The sequence below is a fragment of the Nicotiana tabacum genome, chromosome 14 (genome assembly GCF_000715075.1).
Source record: "Nicotiana tabacum cultivar K326 chromosome 14, ASM71507v2, whole genome shotgun sequence".
Classification (NCBI taxonomy): domain Eukaryota; kingdom Viridiplantae; phylum Streptophyta; class Magnoliopsida; order Solanales; family Solanaceae; genus Nicotiana; species Nicotiana tabacum.
The window spans coordinates 110753453-110777325 of record NC_134093.1 but is presented as its reverse complement, the minus strand read 5'-3'; the positions used below and the strand labels follow the sequence as shown (position 1 = coordinate 110777325).

Genomic DNA, 23873 nt, shown 5'->3' with positions numbered 1-23873 from the left:
GATAGAAACAAACTAAAATTGTATGCACTGTAAAAAAAAGTCCTTTTAATTTAGGAATATTTTATGATAATGTAAAATATTTATTTTCATTTTAATTTAGTATCTACATTAATGGTAAAATATTTATCTCAGTTTAGGGTCTATAAGGAAAACTAAATAGTGATATATTTCAAATCAATGCAATGCGTTTCCATTCATTCTAAAAATTATTTTTTTCTCGCCAACCAAATATCAAAAAGAAATTCAAAAATATTTCTAGATAAGTCATTTTCCGAAAAATCATATCCATTGCCTAGTATTTGTAGTTACCTAATTATTTGGTACTCTCATTCTAACTAGTAAAAGTAGTACTCCCTTCAGTTCACTTTAAGTGATTTTTTGCTGTTTTTACACTTATTGAAAAATTCACATTTTAGTATTAATTAACAATGAGATTGATCATATTAAACTTAATTTGTTCATTGAAAATATAACAAATATTCCTTGGTTCTTTACTGGACAACTTTGGAAAAAAGAAGTTCAAAGGCTAACGATTTCTAATCCAAAAAAAAAAAACGCATTATGTTCTTTAATTATCACCAAATTCAAGAATCTTTATTTGCCTTTGAGATTGTAAGGGTCACTTAACCCTAGTTTAAGGTTCATTTTTGTGGTTTAACGCAAAAATTAAATATCAATGGATGTCACATGTCCAAAGTCTGTTCATTTAGATTGCCATGATAATTATTTTACGTGTGGGATTTGTGCTTATGAGAAATCTGTAAGTGAAATGTTCAAAATAATGGGTTGCACTCATTTTTATTGCAAACAATGCATGGCTAATTACATAGCCAAAAAAACTCCAAGAGAACATTTCTCAAATTCCATGTCCCGTTTCGGGGTGTAACGGGTTATTAGAGCCATATTATTGTCGTTCAATTTTGCCTAATAATGTGTTTGATAAGTGGGGTGACGCGTTATGTGAGTCTATAATTTTGGAGTCTGAGAAATTTTATTGTCCGTTTAAGGATTGTTCTGCACTTTTGATTGATGAATGTAAGGGTGAAATTTGTGTTACTATTACTCAATCAGAATGCCCAGAATGTAGAAGGTTATTTTGTGCTAAGTGTAAAGTTCCTTGGCATTCAGATATTTTGTGTGAAGAATTTGAAAATTTGAATAAAGATGAAAGGGAAAGGGAAGATATACAGTTAATGCAACTTGCTAAGAGTAAAGAATGGCAAAGATGTCCAAGTTGTAGGATTTATGTTGGGAGGTCTAAAGGTTGTGCCCAAATGAAATGCAGGTCAGTTAGTCAATATGATTTTCATGTTTTTCTATTTATTAGAGAGTTGCTATGCAGGATAAAGTTGCGTACAATAGACGCTTGTAGTTCCGCCCTTGCCCGAAACTCGCTCATAGAGGGAGCTTAATAATATCGGGCTGTCTTTTTTGGAGAGTTGCACTGCAACGTCTAGCAAGTAGTCTCTGACTTAGTACTTCAATTATTCTCGTATGATCCCTTCGGTAATATCCGACAAAATTGAAATAATACAAAGAAGATTAGTATAGACCCTGTGTAAGGATGTAATTCATCCTATTGATATTATTAAATAGATAAAATAGTGATTTACGGTTGGTGAAATATTTTACAATAACAACAAACTCGATATAATTTCACAGTAGGAATCTGGAGAGGGTATTAAATGTGTGAGATTATTACTCCTTGAAACCGACTGGCCTTGACTCTTTATTTTGCAATTACAATCAACTCTCTCTATGTAAATATTACAAGCAAAGAAAATTTACAAGCAAAAGTAAATATTACACGACAAAAAGAAAAGAAAATATAAGAAACTATAAAAGGAGTACAATATGAAATTCCATGTGGTTTCAAATTGAAGAACGTTAAGGGGCTGTAGGAAAAGCCAGCGACAAATCCACGAAATAGCAAAGAAAATATTCCCTACAGCCCTGTCTCACCCTTTTGCTTTTTAATAATTACTTATCATCATTATTACTTGGTTTGTCTTTTTATTGAGCGTGTGTGCTCATTATTGTTATGTTATTATTTTATTAGTAATCTTTGATAAATTTAATCGTTACAGTTAAGGCTACATTAGTAAAATTATCAGTCGTGGTACAGTTAAACTAACCAATAAATATGTTATAAATCACCACAAACGATATAATCAATTCAAATATTATATTTATAAAATAATACAATACAGTACAACATAGTACATATAATACATTATGAAACAATTAGTAACTAACATCAAAACAAGCTGTTAATAGTGGTACGCCAATAAATAGTATATTCTTTTAACTTCTTAACTTTCTTATTATGTGTAACGAACTATGGTGAGTCAATGTACATCAAACACAAGTATTTAGTTCCTTTACAGTGGCCACACTGACGTGATTTATATTGCAAGAACTATATCATGCTTTGGAACACGTGAGAAATCACACCTCTCACGGATCAAGTCAAATAGTAGAAAATATTATTAGTGAAGAAAATATATCGGAGTTAGATTAGGAAATACAAGGATTAGAAGTAGATATAAATTAGCAAGAGTAAAGGATAGAAAAAGTTTAGTCTTCCTTGTTTACTTCCTTTACATTTGAAGGTTATATTTTTATCTTTCTTAGTGAGTTTTCTTGCTTCTTCTAAGGCTATATCTACTTCAAAGTCATCTTGTGTTATTTCTTCATTCATAAATTCAGTGTTTTCTAATGTACTTTCTGTTTAGTCATCTAGTTCTTTTTAGTTTGTATAATTATAATTTGTAAACCTGATTGATGTTTCTCCTTTAGCATTTGTATATATTAGGTGAGATTCTTGTTTTAATATTTTTGGCTTTGCAAATTCTTCTAATTTTCATTCTAGTTCTGCGTATAAATTCAGATTTTCTAATGGATTAACCTATATATGTACGTAAAATAGAGGCCTAGCAGACTTTAATAAGACAAATAAATACGACTTCGGTTTTCAAAAACGTAATGTGAATATGTAAGCCATTTGAAACGGCTGGTTTTTAGAGTCATAACGGTGTTTTTCGTCTTAGAGCAGCAATAAACCGTAATTGTTTGGATTTAATTATTTAGTATTAAGCTGAGAGGAAAAAGTAGGTTAATGTATTGATTTTGCCGAAGGGTAATCTAGTCTCTTAATGGTTATTTTAGTCTTCCAATCTCTTAACGCCGACTTCATACTTATAATATAGTATGATGATAATATAGTATGATTATTAAAAATTAACTAGAGATGGTGGTGAAGTCCCAAATATGTTTACATTGTTTACAATTTCTGGCGAGGGCGGATCTAGTGCAAAGGTTACGGGTTTACGTGAATTCGGTAACTTTTAACTCGATCTTGTATTTGTACTAAAATTTATTAAGCGTATAAGAATATTTAACTTGGAGCCCAGTTCGTTGATCTAGCTATTAATGTACAATTAATTTGATATAGCTATAAGAACTTATAAACTTAAAATCTTGGATTCGTCTATGATTTGTGGATGCTAAATTTCACTAGTTAATCTAATAGTCACGTCTAACATTGTTAATAAATACACGAAAAAATTAAGGGGATTCAACGTATAGTATTTTGCAAATAGTGGACGACTAATTAGTTCTCTTTTTTCTTTTTCTTTTCGATTTTTTTTGTTTCAAACACAAAGAGAATGAATATTTTATTTCGTGTTGTATGTGATGCAATTCCTACTTTCTGCAATCAAGTGATCCAACATAAAAGTTTTAAACGAAGGTCAAATAATTCAAATTTGATAAACAGCATTCCAGGATTTTAAAGCTAACGTTGAAAATTGAATTTAAATATACCATCAAAGATGTTATTACTGTTGAATTGCTATAAATTTAACCCTAAAAAACGAATACTATGAATTATTTTTTTCTAAATTCAAATCCAGGACACTCAAAAAAAAAAAAAAAAAGTAAAACAAAATAAAAGCAACATACAATCTTTTTTTCTCAACTCCAAATATTAGCTCATGCTTAAGTTTTTTTTTTCTTCCCTAATTGCTTCATCAAATATTGATGAATTCCAGATCTTCCTTGACCTTATTTTTTTGGGTTCAAGCATCTAGAGTCCGAAACCGACTAGTCCGATTAATCCAAATTCGTATTGTAAAAAAGTCCACTATGGGGGGTTTTAGCCCGAGTTGCCACAAAAGACTCAATTCCCAGGATCGAGGACTTGAACCCGAGACCTCAGATTCAGGTATAAGTAACATTTACCATCCACCACTCTTTGGTGGTAGCTACATCTTTCCAAACCTGCATAACTGCAAATATACAAAAAGAGTTCTCAATAGACAAGTAATTTTGCTCATTGTGTTGGAAAGCTTCAAATTTGAGGTTCCATATATTTAGGTAACAAACTACCAAAAGTTATAATCTTCTATATTCAGACAAAATGTACTTTAATCAGCAAAACTTAAGAATCAAATAACTAGAAGACAGACACTTCTAAGTTCAGATTTCAGCTCTTTCTTCAGTTTTCTCCTAAGGCAGCACAACTCTGAATATCTAATCCGCAATCCAAATACTCCATTTACGAGGATAGAAAAAGAGTCATCAAAACAAAATCAGTAGAAGAAATCGCGCAGTTGTAGTTTTTGCACCCCTGCTGTCGCAATATCTACAATCCGTCCAATTTACCTGAAAATTACAAAGAGAGCATCTCAGTATTAGTTCTGTTATTTTCCCTCTGCCAAAAAGGGTCAATATATTTCTAATGGCACAAAGACATACAGCTTTTTCAAGCATACAACCAAAATAGAGAACATATCAGGACAAGCTGACAAATGCAAGTCGCTCAAACAATCAAACCATAGTTTCTCCGGACACAAAATTCGAGGCCCAGGATTTCAACTTTATAGGTTCTGAACTTAGTGCGACGATTTCAAATAAGGGAAGTTTAATACGAGCTACCCCAAGAACTGGTATTACAAGTCATGAGAAACTAAGAAGCTGGTATGAAGAAAATGCATTATCTGTTTGAAAAGGGTTCTAGAACTCAAAATAACCGATTGTATCGTTACTTCAAGGCAACGGTAAAATGAGACAATAATAATGAAGTCTACCCGTCATAATATAAATTAAATGCAACAATAAGTTTAATACTTTGTTAATACAAATATATTTGTGCAAAAGCTAATAGGTTAGCCGAACTCGTAACTAGAGTTCTAGAACTCGAAATAACCGGTTGGGTCGTTAGATCAACGCAACAGTAAAATGAGACAATAGTAACGAAGTCTAACGGTCATAATATAGATGAAATGCAACAATAAGTCTGATACTTTCTTAACACAAATACATTGTTTGAGCAAAAGCTACTGGGTTCAGCCGAACCCGTAGTCGGGCTTCTAGCTCCGCCCCTGCACAAAATGAAGGCTCTTCCAAGAATGGTGAACTATAAATATGCATAATTATGGACATGTATTCACCACCATATCAAATTAAATTCTAATCGTAATATGTGATCAAAATTAGAGGAAGAGGCAGTTAAGTAAAACTCACCATTATATTCTAACCAGAGTGCTACTTCCATTGCGGACTCATATTCTTGGGAACAAAAAGAAAAAGAAAAAACAGTACTAATAAGTTATAAACAAAGTACGTTTTTATGTACCACAGTGACTGCAAAAATGATTTGTTGACTCAGCTCCACATTTGTAACAAAAGTAACAGCCACACCTGCAAATGTAAAAATACAATTATGCATCAAAATTTGGCTACAAAGAGATAAACTAAGTCTGCACTAAACCATATTGCCCATGAGTGATGAATTGATATGCGGTCGGTAAGAACTTTCCTTTCTGCGGGCAAACTAATAAATCCAACTGTGAATCTACAGACTACAGTTACCACTTCATATCACGATTCGTTCTGTTAACATGAACAATTTTTTTTTAAACATCCACACATAGATATCATTAGGTACTCTTTTCTTTATGGTTACCAATATAAAAATGCAGCAGAGAACTCTAACAATGACATCAAAATACACAGACATAATTTTCAACATGATTTATTACTGGTTAATGGTTCTTTTTCTACTATTAAAATGCAAGAACAAAACAAGTAATTCACTAGTTTTCCCAATCACCTTAACTTATTCATAATTTAAAGATCATCAATCAACTATAAGGCAATAACATTATTAATGAACTTTATATACTAAATACAGATTTGTGCTCTTTCCTTGGCCAAATCTATTATTACTACCATTTTTAATTGAACAGCAGTAAGAGTATTAAACCTTAAGTGATTACTACTGAATCTAATAAGCGCACATCAGAAGCCTAGTGAGACAGAGGGGCTATAGTTAAAGAATTTAACACAACTACATACACAATTCTGCCCCTTTTCATCAGTCCCTAATTTCAATATGGCAAATCTGAAAGATCTCTATATAGGGTGCTAAATGTGTATACTTTAATCCAAAAAAGATCATTTTTCAGCATACAAAATATTACACCTAAGTGTTTGTATATATCGAAATTTGAGCTTATACAGCAGTGCTAATTTTTCTACTTTTAGCTGCTTTTTTTGTCTCTTGGATTGATGTCAAAATGAGTTATTTCAATCTCATTCTAGAATTCCTCAGACATTTTAGGTGGAGTATTTTCACTAAAACTTCTAAGCTCCAACCGCTATCAAACTAATGCCTATACCATTTAGTACTTCTCGTATAACATAAATACCATAGCAGATCAAATCCAACGAGCCTTTCAAACTAGTACTATTTCTATCATCATACAAATTTTAAAACACAAATATAGAACATAAAAAATCATATGGACTAATTAACTAACCTGCAAAGCATTTGGGCACAACCATCAGACCTTGCCACATACATCCTACACTTCGGACATCTCTGCCATTCTTGCCCTTTAGCAAGTTGCATAAGTTGTATATCTTCTCTTTCCCTTTCATCTTTGTTCAACTTCTCAAATTCTTCACACACAATCCCCGAATGCCAAGCAACTTTACACTTAGCACAAAACAACCTCCTACATTCTGGACATTCCGATTGAGTTATAACAAAATTTCCACCCTCGCTTTCATCAATCAAAAGCGCGGAACAATCCTTAAACGGACAATAAAATTTCTGGGACCCCAAAATCATTTTCTCACATAACGCGTCACCCCATCTATCAAACACTTCTTTAGGCAAAATTGAACGACAATAGTACGGCTCTAATAGCCCGTTACACCCCGAAACAGGACATGAAATTTGAGAAATATTCTCTTGAATTTTTGAGGCAACATACTTAGCCATGCATTCTTTGCAATAAGAATGAGTGCATCCCATTATTTTGAACATTTCACTCGTTGTCTTTTCGTCAACGCAAATATCACAGGTAAAAATGTCATCTTGGTCATCATCTATATCAATAGACTTCGAATTTGAACACCCTTTTGAACATTTTCGTAAATTTTGACTACCCAAAATTTGAATCTCATCATCTGGATATTCTCTGGATAGATCAATAAAGACCTTTTTAGTTCCATTGCTGCTAGGTTTTGAACAAAAAGATGCTACAATCTCAAGTTCGACGTCTCTTTTCTCTAAGTATTTTTCACTAATCTTGATTCCTTTACCATTTGAAGTTTTTGGGGTTTCATATATCACTGAAATATCATCATTGTCGTCGTTATCTTCGACTATATCTATTATTTTCACGGCCGAAGTAGTTGCCACTTCCATTGCTTATTAGTATTTGCATTAAGCAGCAAGAAAGAATGAACCAGATATATATTATAGGGTAAAGGAAAGTATGTAATTTTTTTGGAATTTGGGTGATGGAGAAGACGATGAGTTTTTAGGGATTTCAAAAGGTAACGTTGATTCCACTTTTGCTGTGAGAGTGAGGAGTACCCCGCGGCGGATCCACCCAGTAGGGTGGTATGGCACGGTTAAAATTATCATATATTTATATAGAAATTTTCTTAAACGAGGTTAAATATTTGATCTCGTCATCCCCAGTTGTAAACAAGATAAAGGTGTTATCGGCTGTACACCTTTTTAAAAGTTTTCTCGTGTGTAAATTCAAGCTCGAATTTGTCTTAAACATTATCTGACTTTTCCTTTTGATTGTGCTTTTTATTTTCTTTGTCCCAATACTTTTCCTTTTTGGCTACCTCCTAATTTTTTATTTATCATTTATTATTTTTTTATTTATATTTTTTCCTATATTCTAATTATTTTATTTGTGATCTTTAACAAGATCACTCAAAAAAGAGCCTCCAAATTAAAATTTTCATAAAATAAGCATCTCTCTTAATCTCAAATCTTTTAATTTTTTTCTTTCAAAATCAATAAACTTGGGTCTTGATAGGAATTTTGGATTGAGATCAAATTTAATTTTTATAAATTTTTTATTATAACATAAAAATTTGTGCTATTCTATAATTGTTAAATACAACTTAAATCTCTTTACTATTAAATTATGATGAATATTTCGCAAGCATTGCCTAGAAGAATATGAGATTTATTATTTTACTTTTTGGGATCTTCTAGTTATCTAAATCTGCATTTACGCATGGGGTATAATTTATCTATTGGAGATATTTTTTTATTATTCTTATTCTGATTGGTGAAATTTTCTTATTTAAGATGTTATTTTACTTGTGCAAATTTATTTTAGCATACAAAAAAGATGTAGTTCCCAATTGAAAATATTGATTTTACTTGTATTGTTAATAATGAAAGTTTGATTCCTTCTTTAAAATGCTAATTATATTTGCTTCTTGATGTCTGAGATGTCATTTTCATTTAACAACAACAATAACAACAACATATCACTTGACCACAAGTAGGGTATGCGATAGAGATGTAATTTTCATATTTACAAATAAAAAATGCCAATTAAATTGCTCGAATAAACTAAAAAAAAATGAATTGAACAAGCGTTCCGAACAAACTCTATATTAATTATTACAAGGTCTACATTAAATGAAACTATGGCATTCGCCACCATCAAATCTTAGATCCGCCTCTAGAGCACCTACTTCGGCAATTTCTCTTTCGTCTTTGTGCGTAAGAAGAGTACTTTTTTTGGATGAGTTACGGGGCAAGGCGGCAAAGAGTATTTTTGACTTATTGGGTGGGGCGGTAAATAGCGATTTTTTTACTTTTGGGGTGAGTCCCAGGGCGAAGTGTATCAAAATCGCAATGAGGGTACTAGCAGGGCGCGACATATGTCCCAAACTTCCTGGCGTTCGCTTAGACATAAATCTGATGTTCATTTTGGGTGTAAAGTCATATAGTATTATTTTTGTAATACTTAAATATTCAAAAGTTAACTCATAGTAAATTCTCAAACCGAAAGCCAAAGGTCTTTCTTATTGTTATTGTTTATCCTAATTTATGTGAACTTCTTTTATAAGATATGTGTAGTGTTATTTTTTTTCCTTTTTGAAATTTATGATTTTAAGCATATCATAATATTTGTGTGATTATAATAATTTTTCTTAAGAGTAAAATGAAAAACTTAAGTTAAAGGCAATTAACAGCTACTTTTAATATTGATTAGATTTTAATTAATAACAATATGTGTTTAGAAATTATAGTTTGTACACCTTCCCCCACCCTAAAACAAGAAAAAGAATAGAAAAAAAACAAACACATGGAATATAAGGGACATGCTTACTAAGCTTCCTCTCATTAAATTCATGGCTAACACAATAAAGTTGGAAATAGAAGGAAAAAATAAAAGCAAACATCAAATTTTAGTCCAATGTAATTATGTAAGAAATTTTACTAATTTAATTATATTTTCCATGCAGACAAAAGGCACTGGAATTATCTGCATAACTTAGAATCAGAAAAAGAAAAAGAAATTTGCTGTTTGGTGTTTGCACACTGTAGGCATCTATTATCCAATCAGTGTACCTAAAAATTCCCAAAGAGCAGGGGCGTACGCATGAATTATTGTAAATGACATCGAAATTTATAGAAGAATGGGAATAAATAACTTTAATTATCATCTTTATAGACAAGAAACATTCTTAGTCTATTAATTTTGTTCAGTCTTTCTACTTAACTACATTTTTTGCTCACAGAGGCTCTCTCAAATATTTGCCAAAAATGGGTGCTAGTTCATATTCGAACATCTGATCTTTTAGAGCTAAAAAAGGGCATATAACCAACATGGCAGGAGACAATCTATATCAGGAGATGTTATTTTTTTCTATTTCTTATTTTCTCACATTACTAATATTTATATAAAAAATTTCCGATAAAAACGGTGTCGTATGACACCACTTTGTTGAATCGTGTGTCCGCCCATACCAAAGAGCATTTCAACCGTTAGTTCTGCTAATTCCCATATGCCAAGACTATAGTACTTATCAAATTGTATAATGGCACAATCACTCAATGGACATACAACATATAACAACACACCATCAAAAGGAGAAAGGCATATCACTATGTATTCAAGGGTATGATCTAATGGACGATAAAAGTAGGGCAAAAAACTAAAATCATAGAAGCAAGTGACCACTTCTCAACAAAGACAAAAATCGTTTTAAGTATATATTTTCGTATGTTTAAGCTTTGATGTACGGAGTTATTGCAATCAAAAACCCAAACTCCACTTCCCCCAATGATCCCAAATCAAGCTAGCAAACACACAGTGCTCAAAAATAAGAGTCTACCTTCATACTCTAAAATCACACCAATCCTAAAAGTGAACAAGCACATACTTATTCAGGAGTCAATATCACACATTCACTTATCCCACATCAACCAAAAGTAAGTGAACAAAAAATCATGACCCAAGTATAAGGCATAATATATAAACAAGTCCTCTAACTTGATCTCAGCTGGCAAATATGCCTTTCAATTTTGGTGTGCACAAGTAGGCACCTTAACTACAATCGCATATTGATTGTTATCTTCTGCAATTAGACGTCATAAACCAAAAAAATCCCACAAAGTGTTACCTGCCAAAGGAGAGAGAGAGATTAGAGAGAGAGAGGTGTCATATAATTTCATTGGTGAAGCACCACATCAAATGTCATGGCTGTAACTGTTAGATAGTCTAAATAGTTACCATGTATAGAGTGGTGTGGCTTTGCTACTTAGTGATGAAGTTTTAGACTGTACCCTTCCTAGAAGGTGATAAACTAGGAGTTAGGACTACTTTGCTGGTTTTGGGAACACCCGACAGTTTTAAGTATGTAACTGACAAAAAGTTGATAATTTTGGAAGGTTTTCGGGATATCAAGTGAAATAATTTAAGTACGCGCAAATTGTAGGCGACAAGTATTATATGAAAAAATTTAGGTACGCACAATTATCCTAAACACACCGCCATTATTCAAAAAAAAAAAGAATCAAGACACTAGAAATATGCAAGTCACTCAAACAAACAAAATGTTGTTTCTCTAAACAACAAATGGTGGATCTTTCAAAAGAATAATAATAAACTATATAAATACTTTCTTCTATATCATTTACCACTATGTCCAATTACATTCAATCTTATGGATTCTAGATTTTGGAACTACGGCTTGAAATGTTAATGACTGGGTTCTATATTTAATATTTTATACACATTTTATGAAAATACCAAATACACCGTTTGAACAAAATATACTAGGTTTGACCGAACCCGTAGGTTGGCTTGTGCCTCTGCCCCTGCATTCTGATCGCAATAAAGATGAAATAAATTGGTAGAAGAAGATATTATGTATTATAATAATTCAACATTATCATTCTCTGTCATTTTGATTTGCTATGGTTATAGGCCTCCAAAGGATACATCCAATAATCCAACAAATATGACTTTCAAGAAAATAAATTCATTCGGTGCTCTAACGGCACATGTGTGTATGTATGTACGTACGGGCGGAGGTAGTGTAGTAATTATGGTTTCGGACGAATCCAATAATTTTTGCTTAAATATTGTATTTGTATTATGAAATTCGTTAAATATGTAAAAATATGTAAAAATGTGAACGATTAGAATATCAAGTGCGCTCCTTGTTTGTGGTGCGTTTCTTCGTTGTCCGTTTCTGTAACATTCGTACCTGTAATTGTAAAGACAACAACGATGCATCAGAATTAGACAGATAAGAGTTCCAATGTTATTTTTTAAAACATTGATCACAACTTGTTATATCAATTACTCTCTCCGTTCCACTTTATGTAATATGATTCAAGGTCAAACTACCTAGTATTTGTAAATTCGAACACAGAATTTATAAGGCGTTTAAAAAAAGACTTATATATATATATTCCACTTTATGTAATATGATTCAAGGTCAAACTACCTAATATTTGTAAATTCGAACACAGAATTTTTAAGGCGTTTAAAAAAAGACTTTATATATATATATATATATATATATATATATATATATATATATATATATATATATATATATATTTAGAAACTATATAAAAAATATTATAAATCTCTATAGTTAACAACTAAAGTATCTTAAAAGTATTTGAAAAAATCATGGCTAAAAATAATTCTACTTATTTCACATAAATTGAGATAAAGGGGGTAATATATTAATTTACCCAGGATATGCAGCTCCACATTTGTAACAAAAGTCACAGCCACACCTGCAAATATGAAAATAATGATGCATCCGAATTTGGCTACAAAAACAAAGAGATAAAATCTTGCACTAAACCATGTAGCCAATGGGTGGAATTGAAGTATCCAATTAGCATTAAAAAAAGAACAATAACAGTGAAGATTTTGTGAGAATTGAAAACATACAAATTTTACATCACAAATTGAAAAAACATGAAAATCACGTGGACAAACTAACCTGCAATTCATATGATTACAGCCATTAAACCTTAATTGCAACATAAAGATCTCTATATAGGGGGCTAAATGTGTATACTTTAACAAGAAATCAAATTCTTAAAAATTTATACTTTGTAATTAAGTAAATAATTATTTCAGCATACAAGAAAATTTAATTTTCAGGTGTTATTTATATTAGCATTCGAGCCAGAGGCGGATCTATGTTGTAACGAGAGGGGGCCATCGACACTCGAAAAGTTAAGTAAAAATTCCATGTATATATGTATATATCTTTAGAAAATAGTATATGAAATAGTAGTAGTACTAAATATACAAAGTAGATTTTGGTTGAATGTAAAAGTGCATCTGCTACCTTCAAATTCTGGGTCCCCTCCTTTTGGTCTCTAGATTTAATGTCCTTATAAATTATTTCAAAGCCATTCTTGAATTCCTCAAGAATTTAAGGTGCAGTATTTACACTAAAAACTTCTAACCTCTAAACCAGAACCAAACTAATCCCTACTCACCTTCCGCAAATAATATATATCAGGTAACTTTGTCTATTAATGTTTGAACAAATATGGAAAAATTACCTAATATTTTACAATTGAAAACATGAAAATCATATGGATTAATTAACCTGCACTCCATATGGAACATACAAACTAATACTTATTCAATTTAGTTTTTTTTTTTATAGTCGTGGTGTCTGAGTATCCGATGGCGGAGCTAGGAGGAGAAAAGTCGCAGAGCTAGGGGGCGGAAGGTTTCGAATTCCTTCGCCTAAAAATTATATTATATATGCCGAATTTTCTTAGCTTCTCTCTATGTTTAATTTTTATATTTTAGAACTACCTTGGTAAAATACCTGCTACCTTTCACAAGTAACATGTATGAGGTAACTCTTTTCGTCAAGATTTGAATAGATGAGAAGAAATCACCTAATATTTTAAATCACAAATTGATTATATAGATCTAATATAGCCCGTGAAGTAGAAGCAGAAAATTAATTTTTTCGAGACTGAACTAACTAACCTGCACTTCATATTGTTACAACCTTTATTCCTTGCAACATAAATCCTACAACTTGGACATCTCTGCCATTTTCTGTGCTTCGCAAGTTTCATAAGCTGTATCTCCTCTTTTTCCTTTTCATCTTTGTTTGATTTTTGAAATTCTTCACACATAATCCCTAAATGCCAAGCAACTTTACACTTAGCACAAAACAACCTTTTACATTCTGGGCATTCTGATTGAGTAATAGCAAAATTTCCACCTCTACATTCATCAATCAAAAGCACAGAACAATCCTTAAACGGACAATAAAATTTCTCAAACCCTAAAATCAATTTCTCACATAACGCGTCGCCCCATCTATCAAATACTTCTTTAGGCAAAATTGAACGACAATAATATGGCTCTAATACCCCGTTACACCCCGGAACGGGGCATGAAATTGTAGAGACATTCTCTTGTAATTTCGAGGCTACGTACTTAGCCATACATTGTTTGCAATAAAAATGTGTGCACCCCATTATTTTGAACATGTCGTTCGTTGACTTTTTGTCAACACAAATATCACACGTAAAAATGTCATTACCGTCATCATCTATAACAATACACTTCGAATCTAAACCCCTCCTTGTTTTTTTCGGTCTAAAGGATGAAAATTGAGAACCCAAAAACTGAATTTCATCATCTGAATATTCTTTGGATAGATCAATAAAGATCTTTTTAGTTCCACTGCTGCTAGGTTTTGAACAAAAAGATGATATAATCTCAAACTTCAACGTCTCTTTTCCCTAAGTATTTTTCACTAATCTTGATTCCTTTACCCTTTGAAGTATTTAGGGTTTCATATGTTAATGAAATATCATCATTCTCATCTTCAATATATATTATCTTTACTGACGAAGTATTTGCCACTTCCATTACGTAGTTAAGCAGCAAAACTAAACCTTAGTTTTTTTGTTTTTTTTTTTTTGGGGGGGTGGGGGGGGGGGGGGGGGGGTTGAATTTGGTGAGGAAGAAGAAGACTGAGATTTTAGGGACTCTAAAAAGGTAATATTGTTGGGCAAGTTCTCTTGCTTCCTTTTATCTTAGGACTCTAGGGAAACTCTTTAGTAAAGACATAAATAAAATACCCCTCATACTTTAACCTTTTATCCAAATAATGATTCTCATTTTAAAAAAAAAAAAAAGGAATTACGAAATTGTGCTAATTTATCGCTAATAGCACTTTTTTATAACACGTTGCTAATTTACTACCCCCTCCTGTCCGCTTTAATTGATATTTTTGATTGTTTTCACATATTAAAGAATTCATCTTTTAGCATTAATTAATAATAAAATTGACTATATTAACCTTAATTTGTTCATTAGAAATTCAATAAATACTCTTAGGCTCTTTACTCCAAGGGCAACTTTGGAAAAAAGAAGTTAATTCTTTCTTGATATTTGAAAAAATCAAATATTATGGACCACAAAATAAGGCCAAAAAATCACAAAAAATAGACCGGAGGGAGTATTAGCAATTTCTTTAGCAGTGTTGGTTGCTGTCGTTTGGAAATAAGGGTATAGGCGAGCCAATTTTGTAATGGTAGGGGATCATTTGGCTCCTACTATTAATGACAGAGAGAGAGAGAGTAGTAGTTTATATAGTTTTTAAATATGTAAATTTATTTTAAAAAACGTGAAGAATTTATGATCAAATTACACCGAATGTTAAATACATTAACCTATGATACTACGAACCTTGCCACATAAACTAAGACGCAGAGATATTTTTAGAAAAGAAATTTAATGAATATTTGTTTGGTTTATAATTTGTACTGTTTGTTAAACGTAAGAGGAAAAACTAGAAGAATTATGACCTATTTAAGTTCGAATTACTTAAAAAGATGATACGGAGTATTTGAAGAAAAACAAAGCCTAGGTATAGCAGCAAATTGTTTCAATTCAAGACTGATAATGAATGTTACAATTAAATGACAGTAGTAGTAACTGCAATAACCAGCTACTTTTAATATTAATTAGATTTTAATTAATTATAGTATGTATTTTTTCTAAATAAATTAAAAATATTTTAACAAGTCCAAATAAACTGACCTATAGGATCGAGTTTAATTAAATGCACTGCTGACGAAATGGGTTAATTGAGGATTCCGTATATTGCTTTTCATAGAACTCTTTAATCATATGTTGGTTTCCATGTATATATCTTCTTTAACTTGATTCAATTTTGCTGAAAATCTTTAATTCAGATCTTCCTTGACTTGATTTGCACAGGATCTAGTTTGCACATTTTGATATTCAAGCTCCACTATATACTTTAATATTCAAGGATTGTTGTCATCATTAAAATATTAGGTTATAAAGTTTTTAATTCCGTCGTATTTACATCAAATCATACTAATATATCATGATTAAATCATAAATAATTTTTTTCTTTTTTAAACTCCGTATCCAACTAAAAAAACTTTCACACAAGGACAAAAGGAGTAGGAATTTTTACGTAAAAGTTTGTATAGTTATCTTTTAGATGGTTGATATTATAATAAAATATTTATAATGTTATTAGAATATAGTATAAAAATTAAACTTAGATATCTATGTGACCAAAATAGAAGGAAATAAAAAAGACTCTTCTTTTACCTTACTTATTTACTATGGCATGGTCCCACTTCCAAAACCGAGAAAGAAATAAAATAACTTTTAAAAAAAAATGCCTACTAATAGAACTTTGAAGGTTTGCCGATATAGATTCCTTAAAAAAACGCATAGTTTTCTTAATCACGAAATTCAAAAACAAATTATCTTTGCCTCTGAAACCGTAAGGGTCACTGTAACCCTAGTTTAAGCTTTCCTCAGTTCACTATTCTTGCCGTTCAGTGCAAAAACTAAGTAATTTGCAAGTCCGAATGATCAAGTTGGGATCGACTATATGAATCCTCACAGTGTTGTCATGAAAATAATAAATATTGCCGACGATAACGATGATGATGTTTCAGTAATATATGAAACCCCAAAAACTTCAAAGAGCAAAGGAGCCAAGATTAGTGATGCTATTGAGAAAAGAAATCAACAAGTTTCCTTATTTAAGATTTTGTGTTCAAAACCTAGCTGCAGTGGAACTAAAAAGGCCTTTATTGATCTATCTAAAGAATCCCCAGATGAAGAAATTCAGATTTTGGATTCTAATTTTTCATTCTCCAAAAATTCAAAAAGGGGTTCAAATTCGAAGTCTATTGTTATAGATGATGACGGTAATGACAATTTTACGTGTGATATTTGCGTTGACGAAAAGTCAATGAGTGAAATGTTCAAAATAATGGGGTGCACACATTCTTATTGCAAACAATGTATGGCTAAGTATGTAGCCTCAAAACTCCAAGAGAATATTTCTCGAATTTCATGTCCCGTTTCAGGTTGTAACGGGCTATTAGAGCCGTATTATTGTCATTCAATTTTGCCTAATGAAGTGTTTAATAGATGGGGCGACGCGTTATGTGAAAAAGTGATTTTAGGGTATGAGAAATTTTATTGTCCGTTTAAGGATTGTTCTGCACTTTTGATTGATGAATGTAGTGGTGAAAATATAGTTATTACTCAATCAAAATGTCCAGAATGTAAAAGGTTGTTTTGTGCTAAGTGTAAAGTTCCTTGGCATTTAGGGATTGTGTGTGAAGAATTTGAGAAATTGCACAAAGATGAAAGGGAAAGGGAAGATATACAGCTTATGCAACTTGCTAAGAGTCAAGAATGGCAAAGATGTCCAAATTGTAGATACTATGTTGCTAGGTCTCAAGGTTGTGCCCAAATGCATTGCAGGTAAGTTATAGGTCATCGGATTTTCAAATACAACTTATGTTCTATGCATTGATTGTGTAAAAAATATTTACAAAATCATGCCTATGTGAAAAATCTTTATATTGTCGTCAGTGTATATAGCTTAAATTATTTTCATATTTTCTACTTTGCAGAATTGTGAAATATAACATTATTTTTGGAACGGGCCGATAAAATATAGTGACAAACAAAGTGTAATATGAATTGTGAACAAGTTGTTGGGAACAATGTTTTAAATTTGGATTTTTTCGGCTATTATTTTTACAGCGGTTATACAGTATCATTTTTCCGTCATTTTCACTTTAAATTTTGATATATTGTTGTTATCTTTAAAATTACAGGTGTGGATGTGACTTTTGTTACAAATGTGGAGCTCAGTCTACTAATCACTACTGCAGTAACTGTGGTACTTAAGTACATACTTGTTTAAACTTATTTGTTTCAATTTGTTTTTAGTTCCTTTCTCTTCTATTTTTCCTTTGATCTAAAGAAGAAAAGTCCACTATGGATATAGAACTTTGTTTCAGGTGCTTTTAAGAATATAATTTTGAGTTATTATACTGAATGTTTTCTTCTTCCAATTTCTTTCATATGTATTTTGATCAGAATGTAATTGGACATAGTGATGAATGATGGTGAAAAATGTATATGTATAGTTTACTAATTTTTGGAAGATCCACTATTTATTGTATCTACCATAACATTTGCCTCATTTTGATTGTTTGAGCGACTTGAATATGTCTCGCGTCATTGATTTGCCTGTATCTGCTACCTCTCATCACTATAGATATTATATATACCTATCGCCAATATTGAGGTAAATGGAAAGAAATTACCTAGCTTTTTAGTCTAGTTGAGAATTGAATCCCCTGACATCTGATATTCGAAAAAAAGTTGAAAACCCTTTTAAGATATTGAATTTTCACAAATGAAATGCTATATTTTATGCTGGGAATGTCTTTCTCTTGAAATTGATGGACCTTTTAGACCATGGTCTAAAGATCATTTTTGAGCAAGTTGAAATTCTTATGAGAAAATATTAGATCTCAGTGAGCGAGCTGAAAATTATATGAGCAAATATTAGATCCGAGTCTATCGTTGCCTTAAAGGGATAATTTCTCAAGGGCTATATATGCTCAACTTTAAAAAATATGGACAAAATCTAAATAGTAGCCAAAAAAAGGACATTTGCATAATTTAGCCCGTGTTGAAAGTTCACAATATTATGCTACGTAGAAGGGTTGTTCTTTTGGCACAATTATTTTCTAAAAGCATCAATTAACTTCATTTATTATACAAATTACAAAGTCTTTCCTTTGTATATTACAAAAGTAACCACATAACTAATAATCTCTGTCTCTCTCCCTCATGTGAGAAGAAAAAAAGTAGGCTTCTCTTATTAATTGTGGAGTTTGTGTACTTTAAGTGTTAGAGATTTTGGACTTAAGAAAAGAGCCACTTTTGGTTATTTCACGCAAAGGTTTGTCAGTAAATCTAATGATATTGTAAACCCAAGCTCCTGCTATGGCCCCAAGTGTTGGGCTCACTAAGTAAATCCATAGTCCTCTGTAATGAGTTGACACTATTGCTGGGCCCAAACTCCTTGCTGGATTCATTGATGCTCCCGATATCGGCCTGTCCGTTACAAAACTCATTAAAAATAGCTAACGAATGTATAATATATGATTATATATGATATATGCATAATTGTATATAATCAATACATAATTTATATATATATGTTAGAAAAAGTTAATAGTAAATTCGGCCGGCTATTTGTTTAAAGATCTTAAAATTTTCTATGTGATTATGTATAACATATGTATAATCGTATATAATTTATGTATATCGACTAAAAAAAGTAAATAGCGAATTCGGCTCCACAATGGCTAGAAAAAGTAAATAGCGAATTCGGCTCTCAAGTGGAGCTAACATGGGTGGCAACATGCTAGTATAGATAAATCAAGGTGAGATAGGACGGCCGCCCAAAGGCCCAGCGAGGTTGGCGCGAAGGCTGCTTGTTTGGGGGGGGGGGGTAGAGTATAGTACTAAAGGTCCTCGGACGTCCAGGTGTTCTTTCTTTGGGCAGTTGTTCACCACTGGATCTCGCTAATACAACCCTCTATAGTTTTCGGTACCGAGATTTTTCTTCTTTTTTGTTCCGAGGAATTCGGCGAGCTATTTTTGCCTCAATATTTTCTATTACATTGGGAATCATGGAAGGGGATAGTGAGAATTGAACTGAAATATTGTGCATATGCAACTAATTTTACTCAAGAGGTGCTCATATAACAAAAATAATTAAAATAAAGAAAGCAATTAAAAAAGAGTAATTACCCGGCAAACATCACATTAAGCAAAATGGTTGCCCCAACTGCAAGACCAGCAAGTTCCCCAATCTACAATCATAAAAATGACAAAAAAATAGAAATTATGTAACAATGATATGTACAAGAATCCCTAAGTCATTTATTTATTCAACTAAATTACTTCAAAGAAGGATTTCATTAATTAAAGTCACCATATTGTTACTAATTAAATGATTATTTGACAGCTATATTTAGCGTGTAACACCGCGATTGGTAAATATAGTTAGCACATTAGTCATAATTAAAAAATTACCACTAAAAGGTGCAATTGGACGAGTGAAATTTCTTCACTTTTGATAAGAGATTTTGATTTCGAGTTTTAAGAATGATAAACTTTTTGGTAGGGATAAATTTACCTCCTTACTGAGCCAACCCGGTATGAATCCGGTTAGTTAGTCCGGTCAATGAAGGTCAAATGTTAAATGATTAAAAAAAAGGACAATATTTGCAAAACTAACCACTTTAGTTTTCATTCCTTGTAATTGATAAAATAGCCACTCTCATGGAATTATTGGATTCGAACATTGAACCTCACTGGTACAAGTCTAGCCTCTCTTTATTAGATGATTAAAAAAAGGAAAATATTTGCAGAAATAACCACTTTAGTTTTCAGTCCTTGTAATTGAAAAATAGCCGCTATCATGGAATTATGGGATTCGAACATTGAACTTCAATGGTACAAGTATAGTCTCTCTCTTTTTAGTAATAGTGCGGGCTAGTTACTTTTCATCGATCCGTAGTTTGATTATATTAATTATAAAACTATCTATATATATATATATATATATATGGAGTACTTACAGCTCGGTTATCGGTTGCAACGCCGGAGATAACAAACATGAGATAAAATGTGATTATGAATTCAACTACGAAAGATTGAAATTCAGTCCCTGTAGGTAGAGTTCCAGCAAAATGATCGTGTTTTCCATTAAATATTAGTCGTAAAGTTCCACTTGCTAGGGTTGCTCCAAGAATTTGAGCTGCTACATAAGCTGGTACCTGCAAAAATGTTTTTAAAAAAAAAAAAAAGATAAATAATGATCACATAATAGGTTAGAGAGAGTATACAACATAATCTATCTCTTTAGATTAAATTAATTAATAAGTCTTATGCAATAAAAATTCGGATTAGTTGGAGCACTGAATAAAATACCAGAAAAAGTAATTCTTATTACATCAAACTAATACTATTTTTGGTCTATATTATCTATCTTTTAAAGATTTATGTATTTTCTTTAAAAAGATATTTAATTGTCGTAATCCTAAGAACATTTATCTCTCGTTAAACGTCTCACTTAGTTAATATTTCAGTAATTGGAACAGTACGGTTATATTTGAAAATAATGACTTCTCATTTCTTTAAACTATCAAATATTTTATAATAAATTCAGTTTATCAAAATAATTGATATTTAGGATTGGTGGCAGAGCCGGAAATTTAAAGCTTATTGGTTCGAAATTCTAATCATTTTAAGTTATAAGGTTGTAAATTAATAATTTATAAATATTCAATAAACTTTTAAGATAAATACAAGATTTGAACTAAAGTTATCGGGTTCGGCCGAATATGTTTGCGACATGCTGGCTCCGTCCCTGATCGGAGGGGATATGTTCATTTATATAGTGTGAATGTGTCTAAATAATTAACCAAAGACACATAAAATAGTTCAATTCAAACTCAAAATCTACAAATATTCTTTTTTTTCCTCAAGACCAATGACTTTAAAAACTCAGAAAACTTTAATATTCATAGAAAAAGATAATTTAATTTTTATTCAAATATACCTGTTTCCAAGGGAACCTTTTAACTGTGGCAAAGGCAATAGTAACAGAAGGGTTAAAATGAGCACCAGAAATGTGGCCAACTGAGTAAATCATGACCATTACCACAAGTCCCCAAGTTATGGCTATTCCTGGAAATGTTACCATTCCTTTGTCTGCATTTACCACCACTGATCCACAGCCCGCAAATATCAAGAAATATGTTCCTATCATTTCTGCTATAACCTGTACATTTTCACGATTTTCATTAAAGAGTATCAAAATTTTAAAAAATAAATACACAAAAAATTTAACGGAATTTAATACATAGTATATATACATAAAAAAGTTTTACCTATATAAAATAGTAATATAATTTTCTGGCCAAGAAGTATCAATTGACACCCCTTGCAGCTATATGACTCCGCCACGGATTATTACTTCATGTAATTATAATTTCATAAATAATCAGACCAAAAATATACATCAAAATAATACAGTAATTTCACACGTGCAAATGACCATTTGTGGTTTTTTATTAATTTGTTTTGGTGAGTTCTAAGGTTTTGTTGGCACTCTGAGGCTGAATTTTCTAGGATACTTTTAGCATAGCTACAGAACAAGTATATTCCCGCAAGATATTAGAATCAATTTAACTTTTAACTTTTTAATTAAGTTTTAAATATTTTTTCCTTAAATTTCATATCCAATAAAATATCATCACGTAAAATAGGATAGATTAGTAATAACTAAATGTTTATCTTCTTTAACGGCTTAAATTTTTAGACGATATAATCATCAATTTAATATGTTTTATAAATAAGATAACCATACAATTTGACATAGTATTAAAGCTAAGCATAGATCATGGCAAGTAACGAGTTCGAGTCTAACCATCATCTTACAAAAAGAATTTTTATGTATTTGTCCATAAAAAAATTGGGCCAGAAAAAAAAATCAGGTCAATATGTAAAAGGACATGTTCAAAATATAAAAAAATAAATATAAGTATATCCTTTCTAATTGTTTTACCTTTTAATTAAATAAAATGATCACACAATTCAACGTCTTCAATTAAACGGGAAATGAATAGAAGAACTTCTAGGGAACCTATTTTCCTTGTTTACACAGTGAGAATCGGAGGTTGCAGGTTCGAGTTATAGAAACAGCTAATAATACTTGCATTAGGGTTGATTGTCTATATTATATTTTTTGGAATACGACTCTTTTCCGTACCCTGCATAAATGCGAAATACTTTATGCACTGAACTTTCATTTTACACCGTAAGAATAGGAATAAGAAGAAGATAAGGAGTTACCTTTTGAATGAAAGGAACAGTAAGAAAGCTACAACTTGAAGAAGAATCCTTGTGATTCAAATCATGATCTTCTTTAATATTCAAAGTTACACTATGATTCCCATTAGCCCCTGTTGCTATCTGATCAGCCATAGTAATATAATCCTCTTAAGCTTCTCACTATTCTGTTCAAGAAAAGAAAGAACCTATAGGAAGATGAGACAACAAAGAGTTTCTCCTATTTATACAAACTAATTCTAAAAAAGTTATAAGAGAAAGAGAAAGGAAGATGGGACAACTTTTTTTCTTTTTCTTTTCTTTTTTATTTTTTATTTTTGGTTTCTTTCGGAGAGATCTATGCTTTGACAAAGAGTCTTTACGACATAGACTATATTTTATTTAGAAAACAAAGTGGGCAAAAGATAAGTGAAGTAAGGCGTGGTCTAGTGGTCAATACAGTGATAGTGATAGAGGAGAATCATAAAGTTTGAGATTCAATTTCGAACAGATGTATACATGATTTTTTTTTTCCATTTGCCTAAGGTTTTTGATAGGCAGAGTTACTCCGCACTTGTGCGGGTGTGGATAGCAGGTTAGGGTGTAATCGATATCCACGTGAACTAGGGGGTGCCTATTTTGGTGATAGTAGCAGGTATTCAATGAAATAATTAAAATACGCATAAGCTAACCTGATACCTGAATTAATGAGAAATAACAAATACTCGATAAAAGTGGGAGGTAGTAGCTGACTGTGGAATAATCAATATTCGGATGAACCAGGGGTTCATGTGTTGGTGATAGGTAGCAGAT

The 23873-nt window shown here is 31.5% G+C and overlaps 3 protein-coding genes, 1 non-coding gene and 1 pseudogene across 6 annotated transcripts; 3 read left to right on the top strand and 2 right to left on the bottom strand.

The window, feature by feature from the left end:
- Nucleotides 1–676: 676 nt before the first annotated feature.
- On the top strand, nt 677–1412 carry LOC107773948 (E3 ubiquitin-protein ligase RSL1-like; annotated as a pseudogene).
- An 85-nt stretch (nt 1413–1497) lies between these two features.
- Nucleotides 1498–1599, top strand: LOC142169230 (U6 spliceosomal RNA). Its single transcript, XR_012698942.1, has one exon. It is a non-coding gene; the product is annotated as a U6 spliceosomal RNA (small nuclear RNA).
- A 2741-nt stretch (nt 1600–4340) lies between these two features.
- LOC107773947 (E3 ubiquitin-protein ligase RSL1) lies at nt 4341–7933 on the bottom strand. Of its 3 annotated transcripts, none has more exons than XR_012698830.1 (3): nt 6825–7933; nt 5527–5703; nt 4341–4665 (listed from the first exon to the last, which is right to left on the bottom strand). XR_012698830.1 is itself a non-coding variant. In XM_016593382.2 (3 exons), the coding sequence occupies exons 1-2, from the start codon at nt 7718–7720 to the stop codon at nt 5631–5633; spliced, it is 969 nt and encodes a 322-aa protein (XP_016448868.1). In that variant the 5' UTR covers nt 7721–7932; the 3' UTR covers nt 4341–4665; nt 5627–5630. The 3 variants fall into 3 exon arrangements, 2 of the variants coding, with proteins under 2 accessions (XP_016448868.1, XP_016448867.1); XM_016593382.2 differs by having other exon boundaries at nt 5627–5703; nt 6825–7932; XM_016593381.2 differs by having other exon boundaries at nt 5639–5703; nt 6825–7932.
- An 8798-nt stretch (nt 7934–16731) lies between these two features.
- LOC107773729 (E3 ubiquitin-protein ligase RSL1-like) lies at nt 16732–18050 on the top strand. The gene is made up of 2 exons (XM_016593153.2): nt 16732–17618; nt 17978–18050. Exons 1-2 carry the CDS (start codon nt 16732–16734, stop codon nt 18048–18050), a joined length of 960 nt encoding a protein of 319 aa, XP_016448639.2.
- An 836-nt stretch (nt 18051–18886) lies between these two features.
- LOC107773802 (aquaporin NIP1-1-like) lies at nt 18887–23291 on the bottom strand. Its single transcript, XM_075229862.1, has 5 exons — nt 23085–23291; nt 21790–22011; nt 20807–21004; nt 19974–20035; nt 18887–19271 (listed from the first exon to the last, which is right to left on the bottom strand). Exons 1-5 carry the CDS (start codon nt 23214–23216, stop codon nt 19058–19060), a joined length of 828 nt encoding a protein of 275 aa, XP_075085963.1. The 5' UTR covers nt 23217–23291; the 3' UTR covers nt 18887–19057.
- Between the last annotated feature and the right edge of the window lie 582 nt (nt 23292–23873).